We start from the raw sequence: 23,748 nt of genomic DNA on the forward strand, positions 1-23,748 counted from the left end.
CAGCAGTGGCAGATTGTGCTGCTACCACAGCACAGATAAGAGGGTTTCAGAGTCAATGTGTCAACACAAGCTGTTGCAAACTGGTTATTAGCAGTGGTACTACGGGCACATACACCTCTAGCCAGCCTTCCACTCGTGGGTTCAAGTGGTGCCATCGGAGGGTCACTTGGAAGATGGAATGGCACGCCTTGGTCCTCAGCGGTGAAAGCAGATTTTCTTGCACACAAGTGATAATAGTTTGCATGTACGATGTGGATCTACTTAATGCTGCCTCATAGTGTGCTTTCATCCAGGACGCACTGGCCACACCTCAGGCCTCATGGGCTGGGGTGCCAAATCTCATTAACATTTGATATTCCAGGAGGGAATGCTAACCAGCACTTGATATGTCCAGAACGTTGTTAGACTCATTCCTTTGCCATTCTTGCAAAGGTAATGTGTTGTTCCAACAGAATAGTGCTCACCCACTGCCTGTGAAACTCAACGTGCTCCGCAAGATGTGCAGCAACTTCCCTGGCCGGTATAATCTCCGGACTTGTCTCCGTTTGAGCATAGGTGGGATATGATGGCATGATAAGTGACTCGTGCTAATCATCAACCAGCAATTCTTACAGAACTACATGAACAGGTCGAGCAGACATGAAATAATGTATCCCAGGACACTAGTCGCTGTCTATAAGATTGACTGGATACCAGAATTGGCACCTGCATTGCTGCCCGTGGAGGCTACACCACCAAATATGGGCATTTCAGCATGGGTCGATACGTGGTACCCCGCATGTATTATTGATCTGTAAATGTAATCATTTCACGTACTGCATATGCACCATTGCAACAATAAATATCAAGTTAATTGGGAGACTCTAAAAGGGTGCACTAATTTTTTTTCTCCTGCAGTGTGTTTGATATTTGTATGCAGAAAATCAAGCTATTTCAGACAATCTCTGATAACATGGTCCATTTGGATAAAGTTTAGTATGAAGTAGCATTTGTTAGGTAATTTCATGTTTTCACATTTTGAGACAAAATTTGCATCTGTGAGGGCTATCAAGAAAGTGATTATGTTTTTGCCTGCAACAACAATGTCCAGGGTTGGTGTGGTCATATTGTTGTCTTGAGTGTATGTCAGTTCAGTTGACATCAGCCTTGCTAGTGTGAAATTCATGTCATTTCCCATTATTTCACTGTAAAAGTTTTAAATGTGTGCTTGAATTGAAACTCCTGTGAGTTGTGAACTGCAGTCATTAACCAGGTTTTTGTTGGCAAGAAACCATAAACTGACTCAAATTTATTAGCAACTGTGTGAAGTATACAGAAAGAACATAATCACTGAAGGTGAAATGTGCAAATGGTGCAATAGGTGTAAAAGTGGCTGAACTGAAGTTAACGATGAAGAGCGATGTGGATGACCAAGCATTGTGGGTCACGATTTGTTCAAAGACCTGGCGCACAACACAGTGTTTTGACAATCACATGGAACTGTGGGAGGGTGTGACCAACTGGTAGAAGCCTCAGGTGGCAAAATTTTATAACAGTGGAAATTCAAAGCTTGTTCACTGCTATTGTAAGTGCCTAAATTTGTGTGGTCACTATGTTGAAAAGTAGTATTTAAGTGTCACTTTCAAATGAATAAAACATTTTTATCTATACTTTCAAATCTACTTTCTGGATGGCCCTCATAATATTTCCATTTATTGCAAATGCGAATTTTTCAAGTAGTTAGAGCGCAGTTACCAACATCTTCAATCATGGAACTGGAATTCCATTTTCTTAGAGTGAACAATGTATTTAGAATAAAGCATGTATTGTCACAGCATTGTCTGCATATTTATTTGGCTGTCCAGGATGTATGTGGAATGTGAGGGAAGCAACTAAATCCTGATGAAAATACCCATGGTTTGTTTGCCAAGATCAATTTCCTTTCCCAGTGTATGAACCAGTAATCTTATATTCCTCATCTCTTGCATACTGCAGGTCTCAAACGTTGGTTGAATGGGGGAGCATAGTGGTTAGCACACTGGACTCTCATTCGGGAGGACAACTATTCAAACCCCTGTCCAGTGATCCTGATTTAGCTTCCCCATGATTTCCCTAAATTGCTTAAGGCAGATGCTGGGTTGGTTCATTATCCTTCTCCATCCTTCCCTAATCCGAGCTTGTGCTCTGTCTCTAATGACCTTGTTGCCGACAGGACATTAAGCATTAATTTCCTCGTCCTCCTCCTCAGATGATGTTGTCCTGTTGGATGTCCCAGAAATGAGTGCTGCTGTCTCTTTTTCTCCATTTTGAGGGAAACAAAAAATTTTTTGTGCAATAGACATCCAACCAGTGACTAGAATTGTGATGATCATTATTTTTTTTAAGTACTGTACGGAGCATGTGCAGTTTCATGGATTGGTTCCTGATGTTGTGTTTCCTTCCTACTGTTGATTAGTCATATTATGGCACACAATGTGCTAGTTTTTGAGAAAAAATGTTTTTCTGTTTTATTTAAATGCAATGTTGGAATGTGGTATGAGCTTCACACTAATTTCATGTATATAACAGGAGGGAGCAAAGTATTAGCAATATTTTTTTATGGGAATTACAGATTAAATGTACAGACTTGTAAAAATACCAATGTTGGTTGTCTAATTAAAGTATCTAGTTTTGTGTCGCACTCCTGGCCACTGTCCTTTCCCCCACACCTTTCCTTGGAAATTTCTTATATTACAAGGTAGAAAGGTTGCAGTTGATCTTAACTCTTCACTGTGCTGCATTGCAGATGTTCAAAGCAAGGGTTTGATTCTAATTTCATCATTGTTCTTGAAGTTTAGCACTGGAAAGTGCCTTGCAGATGGACAATGTTGGTTTATGAACATAGTTGAAAAGAATCTACCATTAGAGTGAGTGCTGAGCATATGATGCTACACTGTGTAGCACTGTCAGTCTGGCACACACTGATATTTTCTTTGTTGGTGTTGTTGATAGTTGTAAGCAGGAATATGTGAATGTAAAAAATATGTAGTGCTTCTATAATCTTTGGAGAATATACTGCTCAGTTCAGCTTGTCTTTCTGCTAATAAATGCACAAGTACTAAACAAATAAATTTTGTTTGTATGTGTGTAATAGCGCACAGTACTGCTCCTATCCACACTCAAATGGTGACAGATTAGTGTTTCTTTCATTCTGATTTGTTGTAGTTTCTAATGCTAGTTAAGAGTTTTGTACTGAAGTTACTCGTGTTTTGAAAAAGGATGATGCAAAGTGATGTCTTATGAAGAACTTAAAAGCCCTACAATGTCTGTCTGACAGTGAAGATGGCTTAGATTTTGATGAATATCCTACTAAAACTAAATGATCTGGAATCTGCAGATAATGATAGTGAGCCTGAGACTACTAGAGGGGCTACTCATACACAGTCTGTCCCACAGAAATACAAGACGTTGGTTGTTTGAAGTGTACATGCCTTTCTTTATTCAAAATAGTCCCCTTGTGAGTCAGTACATAATTGGGAGCACGAGAACAATTATTCAAAACAATTCTGATAGTCAACAATTGGAATTGCCTTCAGGACCGTTGTTGTGAGCTTCTGGATATCGGAAATTGGGTTGAAACACTGTCATCTCATCACCATTTTCAGTTTGGGAAATAGCCAGAGGTCACATGGGACCAAATCTGGGAATAAGGAGGGTAGTCAAGTGCAGTGATACTTTTTTGAGCCAAGAAATGGCGTACAATCTTGCTTTTGTGCACCAGAGCATTGTCGTACAACAAACAGCATGCTTCTTGGTTACGGTATTTGAATCTCACCTGAACAGTCCTCGTCCATAAATGAGTTAGAACACTCGAATAATAATGTACATTCACCATCTGACCTTCTGGGGTGAATTCCTTTGGAATCAAAGAAAACTGTGAGCAGTGTCTTAACATGACTTTCCTGCATTTGTGCTTTTTACAGTTCTGGAGATTCTGGACCTTTCCATATTGAGCTCTGGTGGTTTGTTAGTGGCTTGTACTGAAAACATCACATTTCATCACCTTTTACGATGCATGACAAGAGGTCTGGTCCCCATTGGGCGACTGTTTCATTTCTCTGCAGTGTTCCACGGTGCAATGTTTTTGATTGTCCGTGAGTGAGTGGGGCACGAAGCGACAACAGAGCTTCTTTTTCCCCAAATTTTCAACTACAGTGCAATACACAGTTGCTTTATAGGAATTCTAGTGAGCTCCTCCAGTGAGCTCCTGATTTATGCACAACGATCATTTCGAAGCATTTCAACTTGAACTGTCATTGACGCTCTTGGAAGTATATCGTCTTGAATGAATGCAAGTCTCTGTGGCATACTCACCCACTTTGAAATAAAATTTAATGTTTGCGCATTGCTCCATTGCTCTTTTCATGACTGAGGGTCAAAACATAGTTCGTTTGGTTTACTACAAATGGAATACCAAACAGTAAATTTCAAAACGAAGAGGAGTTGAAGAAAGTAATGTGTGGACATTTTGAGAAATACATTACTACTGTTGACAAAGTGGACATTTTGTCCATTTTGCATAAAGACAATACTATTTTCTGTTCTCTCCCTACTTTTGTCAGTGAGTTACCAAAATATGGAGTGAAAAGGTTTGATAGAAACAGGAGAAAACAGATTAGTACCATGTCCTCCTATTGTTTCTGTTTACAACTCTCATATGGGAAATGTAGATTTATTAGATAGCAACATTGACAGATGTCATATAAAGATTAGGTACAACATTGGTATTTACATTTGTTTTTCCATCTGATTAATGTAAGTAGTTTGCGGATTTTCTGCAGGAGGATACTCACTGAAAGAACTACTTCAGACATGCCAATGAACCAGAAGTAGCTTAGAACTGAATTGGCTCAAGCTCTTTGCCAGATTGGTGCAGGAACAAAAGGCTTAAATGAAAGGGAACATTGTAACCTCCAAAGGATATAGTGTTGTTGTTGTTGTTGTTGTTGTTGTTGTTGTTGTTGTTGTGGTCTTCAGTCTTGAGACTAGTTTGATGCTGCTCTCCATGCTACTCTATCCTGTGCAAGCTTAATCTCCCAGTACCTACTGCAACCTACATCCTTCTGAATCTGCTTAGTGTATTCATCTCTTGGTCTCCCTCTACGATTTTTACCCTCCACGCTGCCCTCCAATGCTAAATTTGTGATTCCTTGATGCCTCAGAACATGTCCTACCAACCGGTCTCTTCTTCTAGTCCAGTTGTGCCACAAACTCCTCTTCTCCCCAATTCTATTCAATACCACCTCATTAGTTATGTGATCTACCCATCTAATCTTCAGCATTCTTCTATAGCACAACATTTCAAAAGCTTCTATTCTCTTCTTGTCCAAACTATTTATTGTCCATGTTTCACTTCCATACATCGCTACATTCAATACAAATACTTTCAGAAATGACTTCCTGACACTTAAATCTATACTCGTTGTTAACAAATTTCTCTTCTTCAGAAACCCTTTTCTTGCCATTGCCAGCCTACATTTTATATCCTCTCTACTTCGACTATCATCAGTTATTTTGCTCCCCAAATAGCAAAACTCCTTTACTACTTTAAGTGTCTCGTTTCCTAATCTAATTCCCTCAGCATCACCTGACTTAATTCGACTACATTCCATTATCCTCGTTTTGCTTTTGTTGTTGTTCATCTTATATCCTCCTTTCAAGACACTGTCCATCCCATTCAACTGCTCTTCCAAGTCCTTTGCTGTCTCTGACAGAATTACAATGTCATCGGCGAACCTCAAAGTTTTTATTTCTTCTCCATGGATTTTAATACCTACTCCAAATTTTTCTTTTGTTTCCTTCACTGCTTGCTCAATATAAAGATTGAATAACATCGAGGAGAGGCTACATCCCTGTCTCACTCCTTTCCCAACCACTGCTTCCCTTTCATGCCCCTCGACTCTTATAACTGCCATCTGGTTTCTGTACAAATTGTTAATAGCCTTTCGCTCCCTGTATTTGACCCCTGCCTCCTTTAGAATTTGAAGGAGAGTATTCCAGTCAACATTGTCAAAAGCTTTTTCTAAGTCTACAAATGCTAGAAACGTAGGTTTGCCTTTCCTTAATCTTTCTTCGAAGATAAGTCGTAAGGTCAGTATTGCCTCAAATGTTCCAACATTTCTACAGAATCCAAACTGATCTTCCTCGAGGTTGGCTTCTACCAGTTTTTCCATTCGTCTGTAAAGAATTCGTGTTAATATTTTGTAGCCGTGGCTTATTAAACTGATAGGTAATTTTCACATCTGTCAACACCTGCTTTCTTTGGGATTGGAATTATTATATTCTTCTTGAAGTCTGAGGGAATTTCGCCTGTCTCATATATCTTGCTCACCAGATGGTAGAGTTTTGTCAGGACTGGCTCTCCAAAGGCCATCAGTAGCTCTAATGGAATGTTGTCTACTCCTGGGGCCTTGTTTCGACTTAGGTCTTTCAGTGCTCTGTCAGACTCTTCACGCAGTATCGTATGTCCCATTTCATCTTCATCTACGTCCTCTTCCAATTCCATAATATTGTCCTCAAGAACATTGCCCTTGTATAGTCACTCTGTATACTCCTTCCACCTTTCTGCTTTTCCTTCTTTGCTTAGAACGGGGTTTCCATCTGAGCTCTTGATATTCATACAAGTGGTTCTCTTTTCTCCAAAGGTCTCTTTAATTGTCCTGTAGGGAGTATACATCTTACCCCTCGTGAGATAAGCAGCTACATCCTTACATTTGTCCTCTAACCATCCCTGCTTAGCCATTTTGCACTTCCTGTCGATCTCATTTTTGAGACGTTTGTATTCCTTCTTGCCTGCTTCATTTACTGCATTTTTATATTTTCTCCTCTCATCAGTTACATTCAATATTTCTTCTGTCACCCAAGGATTTCCATTAGCCCTCATCTTTTTACCTCCTTGATCCTCTGCTGCCTTCACTACTTCATCCCTCAAAACTACCCATTCTTCTTCTACTGTATTTCTTTCCCCCATTCCTGTCAATTGTTCCGTTATGCTCTCCCTGAAACTCGGTACAACCTCTGGTTTAGTCAGTTTATCCAGGTCCCATCTTCTTAAATTCCCACCTTTTTGCAGTTTCTTCAGTTTTAATCTACAGTTCATAACCCATCCATATTCACCTACTATGTTTCCTTCTCTCCCTTTTCCTACTTTATAATTCCATTCACCCATGACTATTAAATTTTCGTCTCCCTTCAGTACCTGAATAATTTCTTTTATCTCATCATACATTTCATCAATTTCTTCATCTGCAGAGCTAGTTGGTATAGAAACTTGTACTACTGTAGTAGGCATGGGCTTCGTGTCTATCTTGGTTACAATAATGCGTTCACTATGCTGTTTGTAGTAGCTTACCCACACTCCTGTTTTTTTATTCATTATTAAACCTACTCCTGCATTACCCCTATTTGATTTTGTATTTATAACCCTGTATTCACCTGACCAGACGTCTTCTTCCTCCTGCCACCGAACTTCACTAATTCCCACTATATCTAACTTTAACCTATCCATTTCCATTTTTAAATTTTCTAACCTACCTGCCCGATTAAGGGATCTGACATTCCACACTCCGATCCGTAGAGCGCCAGTTTTATTTCTCGTGATAACGATGTCCTCTTGATTAGTCCCCGCCCGGAGATTCGAATGGGGGGACTATTTTACATCCGGAATATTTTACCCAAGAGGACGTCGTCAACATTTAACCATACAGTAGAGCTGCATGCCCTCGGGAAAAATTATGGCTGTAGTTTCCCCTTGCTTCCAGTCATTCGCAGTACCAGCACAGCGAGGCTATTTTGGTTAGTGTTACAAGGCCAGATCAGTCAATCAACCAGACTGTTGCCCCTGCAACTACTGAAAAGGCTGCTGCCCCTCTTCAGGAACCACACGTTTGTCTGGCCTCTCAACAGATACTCCTCCGTTGTGCTTGCACCTACGGTACAGCCACCTGTATCGCTGAGGTACCCAAGCCTCCCCACCAATGGCAAGGTCCATGGTTCAGGGGGAGATATAGTATTAGATCCCTTTAATCCATGGTCAGTGTAGAATTAGAAGAGAACAACATGCAAATGCCCTAACTGCAAAGGCTATACCTTTGTCATGTGTGAGAAAACAAAAACTGGCTTCTCACATTCCATAGTATCTTGAAACATGCCATCCATCCATTTCTGATAATACCATTAATTCTATCATAACTGCTGTTCATTTGGTGATTAAAACTATGTTTTTATTCATAACAAATGTTAATTCATGATGTAAATTTCACACAGTTTTGCAGAAGTGCACAAGTTTCACATAGTTTTGCATAAATGCAAAGTTTAAGAAAAGTCTTCCCAGACTTAAGCATGCATTATTTTTTTCAAAATATTCCTTAAATCCTCTAACAATTTTTGTATATAAAATTTAAAGGATGGTCACAAGGTACTCATAAACACAGTGTGTGGGTTAACAACTCTTCTTGTTCACTGGATATGGTCAAGCTTAACAAAATACCAACTTTTCAAAACTAAAGCCACCAGACATTCAACAGGAGTTAAAAGATGCAATTATTGATTATTTTTCTTGGATAACATCAGTGGTATGAAATGGAAGATTATTGGACTGTTAAATTTAAAATTTGTCTTATTTCAGGCTGTAAAAACATTGCAAGATTAATTGCCATTGTAGGCTGTCAATTGTGCAGAAATAATCAGTGTTTATGGTGTAAATCGTCTGTTGCATCGTAATTAATGTAATATGAAAGCATCGTAGAAATCTCCTATTTTGCTTGTGTTCCTTATCTCCATTATCCAATTTTTTCTTCCATTCCATTTAGTTCTATCAATGTATAGATGTTGCTTTTGTATGTTTCCGTTGTTGTTGTTAATTTGGAGAATTTTAGTTTTTGCACTATCAAGGATTTTTAGTATATTTAACTTGGACGGAAGAACAGTGAAGTTAAAACATGATAATATCGTGCTTGGATTGTGTTTTGCAAACTTTTAATTTTTGACATATTTGTCTGCTGAATATTTCAGAGGAATACATCGGCTACAATGGTCAGCAGAATGGAGAAGTGGAGGAAACTCCAGTTCGTAAATGTGATGTCATACTCATAACAGGAAAAAAGGAAAACTGTGAAGCAGCAAAACAGGCTTTACTTGACTTGGTTCCTGTTACTATTGAGGTAGGTGTAGCTGTCTTCTAATTTTTATCTGTTGTTGACCAACCAAAGATTGGTCAATAATGTTCTCTCTCAAAATTAATTTCACATGCTGCCTTCTACTCATATTCTATTTGATACATGTGTTGAAACAGTTGATACAAATTTTGAGTGGACATGTAAACAGCATAAGTAGAAAGAAGCTTGAAACACAGATTTTACTGACATTCATTGGAATTCATTTTCAAAGGGCCATTGTGGAATGTAGGAAAATTAGAACTCTACTTGAGGATCTTCCCCATATGCAACATAATGCCTTTTTACATGTTTTTTACTGTGGCACTTTAAAAAAAGGAAAATGTTGACTTTAAAGAGCAGTTAAACATTCCTTTCTTCTCTTACTGCATAATTGTAACTTTGTGTGTGCAGGTGGACATGCCCTTTGACTTCCATCGATCGATCATTGGAACCAAAGGCCGTGATGTTCGTGAACTTATGGACAGATATGATGTACACATCGTTCTTTCCCCAGCTGATCAACATTTAGACGTTATAAAGGTTAGTGTAATCTGACACCATGCCATATTACTGTTGCATTTCATTTTGTGTGTGTTGATCATTGTATCTTGCACATAAGATGTTAAACAGGAGAATGAATGCACATTTGTAGCTAGAAATTAAAATAATTTGTCATGTAGTGGTGGTGTTGGTGGTAAGGGGCATATCCTTGACAGAGATAAAGCCCTTCAAATAATTGAATTAAATAAATTAAGTAAGTATTAACTTACGCGTAAGTTAAGAAAATAATAAATGGATTTATTAATGATGTATTTAAAATTGGTTATTCGTTTGTAAATGTGCTTATCATTTATCGGGTAAAAGAATATACAACAGAAATAGTGCAGTGTAAGTCACACATTTATATATCAAAAAAATTATGCACAATGATGCTTTGGACTCTTAAGCAGTTATCTCTGGTTTCTGTAGCATAAACATGCATCTTTTCTTGTGCATGCATGTGTGTTTTCTTGTGCCACTGTGGCAGTGTAACTTAATTCTGAATACAATAATTCCATAATTGATGAAACATGAAAATTTTCAAATTGTAGCACTTAAGTTTTCCACAGCTACAGTAAAACCCCTTTTTAATGAATTTCTGGGTACCAGAGACTTTTTTTCTTAAACTGCCACCCTCCAAAATGCTCAGTTTCATTATCTCAAGGAATGAATTAGACCTCTGCATAAGTTACTTTGTGTAGTACAATAATATGAATGAATGAATGAATGAATGAATGAGTGACTGAATAATGCCCAAGTTCAGAGGATGCAGGTGGTTTGTGCTATTAGCAGGCAGAAAATTAACAATGTTTAGAGGAAATAATCTTGTGTTTCGATGCATAAGGTCCCCTGCTGCACCCATATTTGCATCTGAGCTTTTTTAGAAACTGCCCTCATCCGTGCATTAATGTTTCCTCAACTGAAGTAGTTAGTGTTGTGATGGCTAGCAGTCTAGAGTGCTCTCACCACCGATACAGCAGTGGGAGCCTAGCATTGGAGCCTACCACTGTGTTACTGCTTATGCTGCGCAAAATATTGCAAATATTGCACCTATCAGTTCTGAAGTAGGAAACCTTTTAGATGCAAACATATTGCCTGTTCCAAAGAAAAACATAACCCTTGCTGTTATTAAAAGTAACAGATTTTTGAAGTGTTCAGACAGACTGCAGGCAGGCTTCTGGCCTCTGTCATTCACACTGTGAGTGTACACGTGGTTCTCCCTCAGCAGGGTCTGAGCAGATACACACAGAAACGGTTTTGCTGATTACCAAAAGCTCAAGTGTTTGTAGTATTATAGAGCCCCTTACGGAAATGTTCCCAGAACCACAAAGAAATCCATTGTGCGCTTGGTATGTCTGCTGAGGGGCCTAATTTGAGGTGTGGAGGTGGCCCTCTCTGTGGCTATCGAACGTGCAGGATACAGTTGTCTGCGAAGATGTAGGTCCACCAACTCGTATAGGTAGCTGACAAAGGTGGTGGAGACTGCTGGCCTCACTTGCAGTATGCAAGAAGACCATGCAACTTGTGACATTGTTCTCAGAATTGGTCGGGTCCTTTGTTTTGAAGTCGAGTGGAGTGTCTCAACCAAAGGATCCATCATTTCTGTGCTGATTCTGGTTACAGATTTCTGGACCTGTGTTATGGATTCAGGAATTATAGGGCTTCCCTTGATAGGTAAGGGGTGAACCACACAAAGGAAGCATCTACTAGAGTAGTGGTTTTTAAGCCAAGGTGATCGTTTGAGGTATTCTCGTGAATGCTCCCCAGTCGATAATCAGAGAGTGAAGTCGGACCACTCTATAAAGACATACAGACCTTCAAAATTTTAACAGTAAATTGCCGAAATACTTGTAACAAAGTTCCTGATTTCACACGCTTCCAGGAAAGTTGTCATGCCCAAATTATTCTGGGAACCTAGAGCTAACTGACTGAAATCCAAAGACCTGAAAGATGTGAAATATTTAGCGAGGCATGTAGTGTATATCTGAAAGACAGATTAGGTGCCACAGGAGGGGGGGGGGGGGGGGGGGGGGGGGGTGGGAGGGGTAATTGAATTTAACAAAAAATATTGTTTGTCGAGGTCAAAATTAAGTCTGGCTGAAGTTATCTGATTACTTGTAACAGGTGTAGGAGAACACAATTTAATTGTCACATATTTTTATCAGCCACCCAATTCTGCTGTGACAGTTTTAGATTCATTCAAAGAAAATCAGTGCTCAGTCCCGTGGAAATACCCAGAATGTACAATGTTAGTTGGATGAGACTTTAACCTATAGAGTAGAGGGGTGTGTGTGTGTGTGTGTGTGTGTGTGTGTGTGTGTGTGTGTGTGTGTTCGTTCGTTGCAGGTGCTATTGATAGGCAGTCTTGTGAAGTAATTTCGAATGCAGTTTTTGGAAAATTGTCTTGTGTGGCTAGTTCAACAAACCATAGTTGTCAGCATCCCATTTAGACAGTGAACGGATATCATTTAGTTGCAGTATGATGGATGTTAAAATACAGGGAGCAGAAGGCTATTTACAACTTGTACAGAAACCAGATGGCAGTTATAAGAGTCGAGGGGCATGAAAGGGAAGCAGTGGTTGGGAAAGGAGTGAGACAGGGTTGTAGCCTCTCCCCGATGTTATTCAATCTGTATATTGAGCAAGCAGTAAAGGAAACAAAAGAAAAATTCGGAATAGGTAATAAAATTCATGGAGAAGAAGTAAAAACTTTGAGGTTCGCCGATGACATTGTAATTCTATCAGAGACAGCAAAGGACTTGGAAGAGCAGTTGAACGGAATGGACAGTGTCTTGAAAGGAGGATATAAGATGAACATCAACAAAAGCAAAACGAGGATAATGGAATGTAGTCAAATTAAATCTGGTGATGCTGAGGAAATTAGATTAGGAAATGAGACACTTAAAGTAGTAGAGGAGTTTTGCTATTTAGGGAGTAAAATAACAGATGATGGTCGAAGTAGAGAGGATATAAAATGTAGACTGGCAGTGGCAAGGAAATCGTTTCTGAAGAAGAGAAATTTGTTAACATCGAGTATAGATTTAAGTGTCAGGAAATCATTTCTGAAAGTACTTGTATGGAGTGTAGCCATGTATGGAAGTGAAACATGGACGATAAATAGTTTGGACGAGAAGAGAATAGAAGCTTTCGAAATGTGGTGCTACAGAAGAATGCTGAAGATAAGGTGGGTAGATCACGTAACTAATGAGGAGGTACTGAATAGGATTGGGGAGAAGAGAAGTTTGTGGCACAACTTGACTAGAAGAAGGGATCGGTTGGTAGGACATGTTTTGAGGCATCAAGGGATCACAAATTTAGCATTGGAGGGCAGCGTGGAGGGTAAAAATCGTAGAGGGAGACCAAGAGATCAATACACTAAGCAGATTCAGAAGGATGTAGGTTGCAGTAGGTACTGGGAATGAAGAAGCTTGCACAGGATAGAGTAGCATGGAGAGCTGCATCAAACCAGTCTCAGGACTGAAGACAACAACAACAACAACAACAACAACAATGGATGTAGAAGAATTCAGGGCAAAGTTTAGTTGGATTGTAAACTTCATTCTGCATATGTATGTGCCAAGTAAGTGGATTAATGATGGAAAAGACACACTATGGTTTAATCACAAAATTTGGAAAATGCCGAGGAAGCAGAGACAGTTGCATTTTCTGTTCAAAAAAGAACACTCAGTTGACGACTGGGGAAAGTTATTAGACATTTGCGCACCTGTTGAAATATTGATGCATGAAGCATACAACTACGACCACCATCATACCTTAGCAAAAGATCTTGCCGAGAAACCAAGACAACAGCGGTCCTATGTAAAGTTGCTAAGTGTGTCAAAGGCATCTACCCAGTCAGTCATTCATCTGTCTGTTATGGCAATAAAAGACAGCAAAACAAAAGCCAAAGTTTTAAATTTTCTGTTCAACAAATCATTTGTGCAGAAGAGTCATACAAACATACTAGTGTTTGTCACACAGACTCCTGTTTGGAGGTAGTAGGTATCCCTGGTGCTGCGAAGCAACTGAAAGAGTTGAAAACAAACAAGTCGCCAGGTCTAGATGGAATCCCAATTAGGTTCTACAGAGAATACACTGCAGCATTGACACCTTATTTACCTAGCATTTATCGTGAATTTCTTGCCAAGTGTAAAGTCCCAAGCAACTGTAAAAAATAGATGACTCCTGTATATAAGAAGGGTAAAAAAAAAAACTGACCTGCAAAATTACAGACCAATATCCTTAACATTGGTTGGCTGCAGAATTCTTGAATGTATTCTCATTTCAAATATAATAAATTTCCTTGGGGCTGAAAAGCTGCTGTCCACAAATCGGCACAGATTGAGAAAGCATTGCTGGTGTGAAACTTGACTTGCACTTTTCTCACATGATATTCTGCGAACCATGAATGAAGGGCAACAGGCAGCTTCCGTATTCCTAGATTTATGGAAATCATTTGACACAGTGCCCCACTGTAGTCTGTTAATGAAGGTATGAACATACAGAACAGATCCCCAGATATTTGAATGGGTTGAAGACTTCTTGATTAATAGAACCCAGTATATTGTGCTCAATGGCGGGTGTTGTTCAAGACAAGGTTATTCAGGAGTGCCCCAAGGATGTACGTTAGGACAGCTTTTGTTCTCTACATACACAAATGGTCTGATGGGCAGGGCAAGCAGCAACCTTGGGCTGTTTGTTGATGGTGCTGTGGTGTATAGAAAGGTGTTGTTAAATGACTATAGGACAATACAAGATGACTTACATAATTTCTTGCAAGTTGATGCAGATGAGTAGGAAAAACAATCTTATAATGTTCGAATACTGTTTCAGTAGTTTGGTACTTGACGTAGTCACATCGATCAGATATCTAGGTGTAGTGTTGTCGCTGTGGAGGAGACTGCGTATAGAAAACTAGTGCTACCAGTTCTTGAGTGCTGCTAGAGGGTTTGAGTGTTTAGGATCCCCATCAGGTCAGATTAAAGGAAGACTTTGAGGTGGACTGTTGATATGTTACCAGTAGATATGATGAACATGTGAGTATTCTTGAGTTGAAATGGCAATCACTGGAGGAAAGTCAACGTTATTTTCTTGAAGCTCAGTTGACAAAGAAACTGGCATTTGAAGCTGACTTCAGAATGATTCTACTACTGCCAACGTAAATTTCACACCACAAAGATAAAAGGCAAGAGAAATTAGAGCTCATGCAGAGGCATATATGGAGTTGTTTTTCCCTCACTTTATTTGCAAGTGAAACAGGAAAGGAAATGACTAGTAGTGGCACAAAATACTCTCTGCCGTGCACCATATGGCAGCTTATGGAGTATGTATGTAGATGTACACATAGATGCAAATACAGACTATAGAGATCCGTGCCATATGTGAATTTCAGAACTTTTTGGAAGGAGATAAGGGACTTCAAACTTCTTGTTAAGAGGTAAATATTGATGGAGGGAATGCTGTTTCTTGACACTTTTAGAGAGCGAACACAATGTGATACAGAACTATAGAAACAGGCATTGCTGAATGTGGTATTTTGTAAATCAGTGAAAAAAAGTATTCATGGATTTTAAAAGGCTTTTCATTGTAATAAATGATAAATTTGGAACTTTTGGAAATTTTGTTAAAAAAATTAATATAACTCTGACTGATTAAAATTAAGAACATATTTTTGACATGGCAGCTTTAGAAAGCTGTAGCATAAATGAATTTCATTTTTTAATTATGTTTTTTGTAGGAGATAGACTTTAAAGTGACTTTCTATTGCCACAGAGTGGAGCACTATGGCTACTGTTCGCAGAGTCTCTCTCTCTCTCTCTCTCTCTCTCTCTCTCTCTCTTCTCCCCCCCCCCCCCCCCCCCCCCCCCCCCCGTTTTACACACACACACACACAAAAATCACTTTTAACATGTGCCCCTTTCTGTCCATCAGTCACGAAGAGTTGTTTATTATGTCCTTCCAGCACCTTGGAGTGCCAGAAATTGCCACTCGAGTTGGTTCGCATTAGTTAGCCATGATTCATGTATATTAAAAGAGGAAAAGAGAGTTACTAATTGTATAAATTCTTCCACAGCAACTGCAAAACTTGGTGCCAGAGCATCAGTCATCATCATCATCGTCACTACCACCTATTGCCTCACAGTATTCCTTCACAAACACTTCACTCTTCTCACTTGCAGACATCTAGGATTTGGAATTCAGGATGTTATCACTAGAAGAATCAAAGTGCCACATTTTCAGCAACGTTTTGTATTCTACTGTATTTTTCTTCTAGAACAATGTAGTCTTCAACAGCAACTGATGATGTACCACAGCTAGCCTTCTTTTAAGCAACTTCCTAAGTCTGTCGTGCTACACTCTTCCAGGCAGCAACAAACATGGCCAGCTAATTTAATGGGAAATCTCATAACTTCCTTTCTCTCAGGGCGTGATTGATTTCTGGACTGCTGCTACTATGTATTTGGCTTTGTCAGTGTGTATTAGGTCCAGAAGCTGCAGATGCTTCTGCAGTTCGGAGGAAGGAACACAAAATTACAGTCCTCAGTTATATCCTTAGTAAGTAAGGGCCTCTTGACTTATGAGGACAAGGTAACATTTGATGTTTTTGGGACAACTGGGCATTTTAAATTTTCCTGTTACTGTTAGACACAGCATTTTTTTATCTCAGTGATTTTTTCTACTTCAACAGAATATGTTTTTGCAAGAAGTAAATTATAAAAAAATGCTCACTTCATCCTGTTGAAAATATCTCAAGGCTCTTAACCCTGTCTGTCATGGCAATGTAATTTTATTCAAATAGTTCACACATTCCTAATCCAAAGACTCACTTTCTCTACTCTCTCTGTGCTTCTCTTGTTTCTGCATACAGAAATGCTATCACTTCTTATTCCTTAAGCCATTCTAAAAGAATATTTTTCACATCACTGAATGTTGACATGCAAATATTCTTCCTTATGCACCCAGAGGAACTGATAGCTTCAGCTTTTAAAAATGTTTCATTGTTTTTGAGTTTCCTGCTTCGCCATGTCAGAATGTTTTATGTTATGATTCGCTCAGACATTGTGGTTGATCACCAGCTGTCGCTGAATTGTAAGCTTTCTGTATTTGGAGGTCATAATGTCACAAAAGTAAAACTGATAAATATGATTACAAACAGCTATACTTTCCAGCTTGTTTTTCATAGGCTCAGTGACTGTGATATCAGATAATGTGATAAAGGTCGCATTGTAGACGGGGCAGAAATTGCTTTCCAATTCTTTAAATGCAGTTTTTGCTATTGCTACAAAGAAATTTGACTGAAAAACAACTATTGTCTAGGTCCATGTCAACTGAAAGAATTGATTACTATTTACTGCTGCCACATTACATGAAGTATGAGCTGCATGAAACTGAAAGAAATTGTCTGCTTGTGTCTGTATATGTGTGGATGGGTATGTGTGTGTGTGCGAGTGTATACCCGTCCTTTTTTCCCCCTAAGGTAAGTCTTTCCGCTCCCGGGATTGGAATGACTCCTTACCCTCTCCCTTAAAACCCACATCCTTTTGTCTTTCCCTCTCCTTCCCTCTTTCCTGATGAGGCAACAGTTTGTTGCGAAAGCTTGAATTTTGTGTGTATGTTTGTGTTTGTTTGTGTGTTTGTCGACCTACCAGCACTTTCATTTGGTAAGTCACATCATCTTTGTTTTTAGATATATATTTCCTACGTGGAATGTTTCCCTCTATTACAACTATATATATATATATATATATATATATATATATATATATATATATAAAAAGCGCTGGCAGGTCGATAGACACACAAACATACACACAAAATTCTAGCTTTCGCAACCAATGGTTGCCTCGTCAGGAATGCCTCTTTCCTGACGAGGCAACCATTGGTTGCGAAAGCTAGAATTTTGTGTGTATGTTTGTGTGTCTATCGACCTGCCAGCGCTTTTGTTTGGTAAGTTTCATCATCTTTCTTTTTAGATATATTTTTCCCACGTGGAATGTTTCCCTCTATTATATATATATATATATATATATATATATATATATATATATATATATATATATATATATATAGAGGGAAACATTCCACATGGGAATGTTCCATCAGATTCACCTGGTCCTACTCCAAATCCCATGCCACTTTCCTTGATGTTGACCTCCACCTGTCCAATGGCCAGCTTCACACATCCGTCCACATCAAACCCACCAACAAGCAACAGTACCTCCATTATGACAACTGCCACCCATTCCACATCAAACGGTCCCTTCCCTACAGCCTAGGTCTTCATGGCAAACGAATCTGCTCCAGTCCGGAATCCCTGAACCATTACACCAACAACCTGACAACAGCTTTCGCATCCCGAAACTACCCTCCCGACCTGGTACAGAAGCAAATAACCAGAGCCACTTCCTCATCCTCTCAAACCCAGAACCTCCCACAGAAGAAACACAAAAGTGCCCCATTTGTGACAGGATACTTTCCGGGACTGGATCAGACTCTGAATGTGGCTCTCCAGCAGGGATACGACTTCGTCAAATCCTGGCCTGAAATGAGATCCATCCTTCATGAAATCCTCCCCACTCCACCAAGAGTGTCTTTCCGCTGTCCACCTAACCTTTGTAACCTCTTAGTTCATCCCTATGAAATCCCCAAACCACATTCCCTACCCTCTGGCTCCTACCCTTGTAACCGCCCCCGGTGTAAAACCTGTCCCATGCACCCTCCCACCACCACCTACTCCAGTCCTGTAACCCGGAAGGTGTACACGATCAAAGGCAGAGCCACATGTGAAAGCACCCACGTGATTTACCAACTGACCTGCCTACACTGTGACGCATTCTATGTGGGAATGACCAGCAACAAACTGTCCATTCGCATGAATGGACACAGGCAGACAGTGTTTGTTGGTAATGAGGATCACCCTGTGGCTAAACATGCCTTGGTGCACGGCCAGCACATCTTGGCACAGTGTTACACCGTCTGGGTTATCTGGATACTTCCCACTAACACCAACCTATCCGAACTCCGGAGATGGGAACTTGCTCTTCAATATATCCTCTCTTCCCGTTAGCTACCAGGCCTCAATCTCCGCTAATTTCAAGTTGCCGCCACTCATATCTCACCTGTCATTCAACAACATCTTTGCCTCTGCACTTCCACCTCGACTGACATCTCTGCCCAAACTCTTTGCCTTTACAAATGTCTGCTTGTGTCTGTATATGTGCGGATGGATATGAGTGTGTGTGCGAGTGTATACCTGTCCTTTTTTCCCCCTAAGGTAAGTCTTTCCGCTCCCGGGATTGGAATGACTCCTTACCCTCTCCCTTAAAACCCACATCCTTTCGTCTTTGTGTGTCTGTCGACCTGCCAGCACTTTCATTTGGTAAGTCACATCATCTTTGTTTTTAGATATATTTTTCCTACATGGAATGTTTCCCTCTATTATAACCATATTTTATATATATATTTCAGCGAAAGAGGTTATGATAAAAAAGAAAAAAAAGCCAGTCATTTGATGCACTGAAACTTTTGACACTGAATTTCAGAGTAATTTCTGGGCCTTCTCACACAGTACGAGGGTGGTTTGAAAAGTTGTTGGAATCACCACGAGAGGTCGGCAGTAGCGCAAAGAGCTATTCATGTGATATTCATTAGACTGTTGCTTGTAAACATGTGCCACGCCAGTGCTTTAGGAAGAGAGTTGTGGTGGTGACATGGCTCTGTTGTTGTTCCTGTGCAGTGCTTTGTGAAGATCGGGGCATTCTATCCTTAAATCTGCATGTATTTTGAAAACTTCTGCTGCACAAGACACAGGTTTCTCTATTCACATACAATATTCTGTGTACAATGGATTTATAACAGCAGTCTGCTAGATTTCATTAGAATGTTTATCATTATGCCATACTACAGAGTTTTAAGAAAGGTCTGAACCACCAGCCATTGTCTCCGATGTCGACCATCATCACATGGTTGCCTCATACGTGATAGTCACTCTGCATCCACTATTGTGAAGTGTGGCAGTCAGGAGGAGAGAACATGGCTTAGCGACCCTGCATGGCAGCTGCATAGATGTATCCTAGCGCCACCTGTGACATGCCCTCTAAATATCCATCACCACCGAGCAACTGTGTTGCTGCTCTCACACACTGTGCTATTTATTATGGCAGTTAGAACTGTACTGTGCCGTTCTTGCCAGGTAGCTATGCCATGCATTGTATCTGTTGTGAACTATTATCCTGTGAGTTTGTTAAATATACTTCTTCTGGAGGTGTCGTCTTGTGTGTTTGTATGTTGTAAGTTACAACACTTGTACTGGACAAATGTTGATGAGAAACCACCGTCAGGTGACTGGAAAGGAATTTGGAATGATTTGGACAGAGTTCCTATTTTGGCATTTGGTAGCTTTTTTAAAATGTAGATAAGTATTATCAATGGGGTTGGGCTGGAGAACATTTCTACAGTGTTCAAATAAAGTTTGTAGTATGCTGATTGACTAATTCATGCTGATTAAGTATATAGGTATAACATAGGGAAATAACATGAAATGGCAAGCACTATGATGTCATTTATATGGGAGGTGACTCTCCAGTTTATCAGGAGAGTTCTGGCAAAGAACACCATACCGATAAAAGAAACTGCGAACAGAACAGCTTGCAACTGATCCTTGAGTACTTCTCAAGTGCTTGGAATGCTCACTTGATCAGACTGAAGGAAGACATCAAAGCAATTCAGAGGCATGTTGTTAGATTGGTTAAAAGTTGATTCAGCCAGTATGAGAATGTCAAGTAAATTTTCTGTGAGCTTAGATGGGAAATCTTGGGATGAGGAAGACTAATTTTTCAGGACACCCTGTTGTGAAAAGTCAGAGAACTAACATTTATGGCTGACTGCAGAATGATTCTGCTGCCACCAACATTCATCTTGTGAAATGACCACAAGTATAAAATAAGGAAAATTAAGGTTTATGCCAAGGCATACAAGCCAACATTTCCTCATGCTCTATTTGTGAGTTTTAAAAGAATGTCAATGACTGGCAATGGTGCAGTGTACCGTCTACCGTGAAAAATGACTGTAGGTGTAGGTATTTTCAGAGTGGCCAAAACATACAGTTTTCTTGGTGCACTGAACACAGATTAATGAATTTTCAGTGCTTGTCTGCCAAAATGATTTCGGGGCAGCACTGAAAAGATCCATTTATCTCTAGAGGATATTTAGGCACAGGGGGCAGTCTTTTTCTGTGGCAGGTGACACCACTGTCATTACTAGAGGGAAGACTTCAATGTCGTGTTTATTTTCTTGCACATCAGCTCCATCATTCATCTTTGTTGTGCCTCTTTTACCAAATGGATAATGTGGGACCTTTTTGCACACTAACAAGTCTTTGTCAAAAGATGGAATTGTTTTAATAAGTCAATGTTTGCAATTTGATATAAATCAAAAGTTCCATTGTTACCTTTTCTTAGTTTTCAATGCATTCTGTAAGTTGTGAAAGCCTGCCTGCAGCTCTCCATTCTTGCACAGGAAATAGTTCGTTACAGCTTACCCAGTACACTGCATCTAGGAAAGTAATGAATAAATGCTCCACAGTACCAGTCTGTTAAACGAAGAAAAGATTTTGCGCAACTGTCTGGAGGTAGTAATGACACATTGCTGTAGTGGGTGATTGAAGTATTAAAAGGGAACTATCAAATCGATGAGACACATAGCAAAATGTGGTGACACAATTTATCATGAAATATGTTTACCCATACTTTTGTACTTATACTTGCTATTTCTTGTTTACTTTGGAACATCTGGTAAAATACTGACTTTCTGAATGATCTTTGGTTGAAAGTTTTGTTACATTAATAAGCCTTTTGATTTTTTTGCAGTGATAAGCTTGCCAGTTTCTCTTTACCCTATTGCTGTGCCATAATAGTCAGTTTTTATTTAAATAGGTTTTCTTAAATTCTCTTAATTTTCTCACAGTAAACAAAATCAATAAAATTTAAAATTTTGTTTTGTTTTGATTAAATTGCTTCCCCTCCAATTCTTCCACAATTTTACTAATGGAGGTTGTTCACTATCACTGCATTTTACTGATAAAGTTGTGCTGATAAAAGCTAGCCTCTGAAAACTCTTTCATTCACTGAAACTGAATTCAGGTTACTTGAATTTTAGGCTGAAGTTACCATCTGAATCTCTTCCACCACCTTTCTCATCTTGGCATGTGACATGACAACAGTTTTGTTATGTCAAACTATGAAACAACATAATGAAAAGGATAGTTGCTACTCACCATATAGGTGAGATACTGAGTTGCACCCTATACAGGAGATACCGAGTCACAGAAAGGTACAACAAAAAGACTGGAAATTCAGCTTTCAGCCAACACAGCCTTCCTCAAAAATGCACAGCTGGAGCCGGAGACTGTGTGTGTGTGTGTGTGTGTGTGTGTGTGTGTGTGTGTGTGTGTGTGTGTGTGTGTGTGTGTCCATTTTTGACAAAGACCTTGTTGGCAAAAAGCTAACTTTCTGACTTTATTTTTCTTGTGCCTTTCTATGACTCAGCATCTCCGCTACAGGGTGAGTAGCAACTATTAGTAACTATTATAGTGTTACATTCCACCATGGCTTTTTCATTCTTTAAACTATGAAGGAATTCACACATGTTGAGGCACTTCACTCAATGCACACCGTATGTGCAAATTTACTTTCCAGGATGTTACCTTTAAAAGTAATAGGTCTAGATTGCAATTCAGTTCACCAAGATTAATTTAAAAATCATTTTTCAGAGGTACTGAAATTTGCTTTGTGCTTCCACATTAGACAGATCACTGGTATCTGACCTATTGAAAGTGATTCTTTCTGATGACTATTCTGGTATGTGCCGGATTTACTTTATAGTTTGTGTGCAATTGAATGTAACCAAATAGTGAAAAATATTTAATGAAATAAGCATAGCAAATTTATACTTGTTAAGTCTCCATTGTTTTTTCAACTCACTTTTGAGATGTTACAAATTGCAGATGATTTGGACACCTTTGTGTCACATTAGAATTAAAGCATAAACATTGAAATTATAATTAAATCTTGTTTTCAGATTACTGGAACACCAGCAAATGTTGAACAGGCAAAGATAGCACTTGAAGAACGCCGTGAGGAGCTAGAAAAAGAAAAACAAGATAAAATGCTGAAGTCATACGAATTGAAGGTAACCATTGCTTTCCAACAAATAGTGTAAAGACATGCAGATATCTTTAATTAAGAATTTTAGATGTCTTTCTGCGGCTCTAAATCACAATTGTTATAAAATTTCTCTTGCAGATAGAAGTTGATCCTGACTACCATCCAAAGATTATAGGCCGAAAAGGTGCTGTTATAAGTAAAATTCGATCTGATCATGATGTACAGATAAATTTTCCAAAGAAAGGTGATCCTGAGGAACATATAATAACTATCACTGGCTATGAAAAGAATGCCCAAGCAGCCAAAGATGATATAATGAAGATTGTTAATGAATTGGTAAGTTATATATTTTATTTTAATGATCATTGCTCAGAGGGATTACAAAGAATCAGGACAGTCTGGTAGTAAAGGAAGGCCAGGCCTAGAATGAGGAATGGACAGTTACCAGAGCAGAGTGTACAGAATTATTTTGGTGGCAATTGTTCATAGTTGCAGTGAAGCAGATGGGAATGATAGTTAATGTGAGAATATCTGTAATAAGTTATTGCAAAGTAATGCAGTCTAAAGGTGCCGTTAATAAGTAAATTGCACAAATACCATGGTCACATTCATAAACACAACAGTGCATCCAAAATTATTCATTTCCAAAGCACGAAGTGAGTGTGAGAATGTGATCCACATATACAACAGAAGTTAGGTATGTTTTGGATGAGCTATAGAACTTTGTTTGCGATAGCATTGATTTCTTTACTGCTGTACCTTTGTAAACACAAAGGAGAATCAGGAAAAAAGAACAAGTTGCTGTGGTTATGAGTGTTGAAATTCATCAAAGGTTTATACCACAAGGACAATCTTAGTGTAACAGAAATTTG

The 23,748-nt window shown here is 39.2% G+C and overlaps 1 protein-coding gene across 1 annotated transcript in view; it reads left to right on the plus strand.

The window, feature by feature from the left end:
* The window catches only part of LOC124607419 (vigilin), an 89,651-nt gene that overhangs the window by 47,652 nt on the left and 18,251 nt on the right, over positions 1-23,748 (plus strand). Inside the window, exons 16-19 of the mRNA XM_047139745.1 lie at positions 9,031-9,179; positions 9,585-9,713; positions 22,791-22,901; positions 23,015-23,212. Coding sequence (XP_046995701.1) covers positions 9,031-9,179; positions 9,585-9,713; positions 22,791-22,901; positions 23,015-23,212 — 587 coding nt within the window. The remainder of the gene's footprint in view (positions 1-9,030; positions 9,180-9,584; positions 9,714-22,790; positions 22,902-23,014; positions 23,213-23,748) is intronic.

The sequence above is a fragment of the Schistocerca americana genome, chromosome 3 (assembly GCF_021461395.2).
Source record: "Schistocerca americana isolate TAMUIC-IGC-003095 chromosome 3, iqSchAmer2.1, whole genome shotgun sequence".
NCBI classification, from domain to species: Eukaryota; Metazoa; Arthropoda; class Insecta; order Orthoptera; family Acrididae; genus Schistocerca; species Schistocerca americana.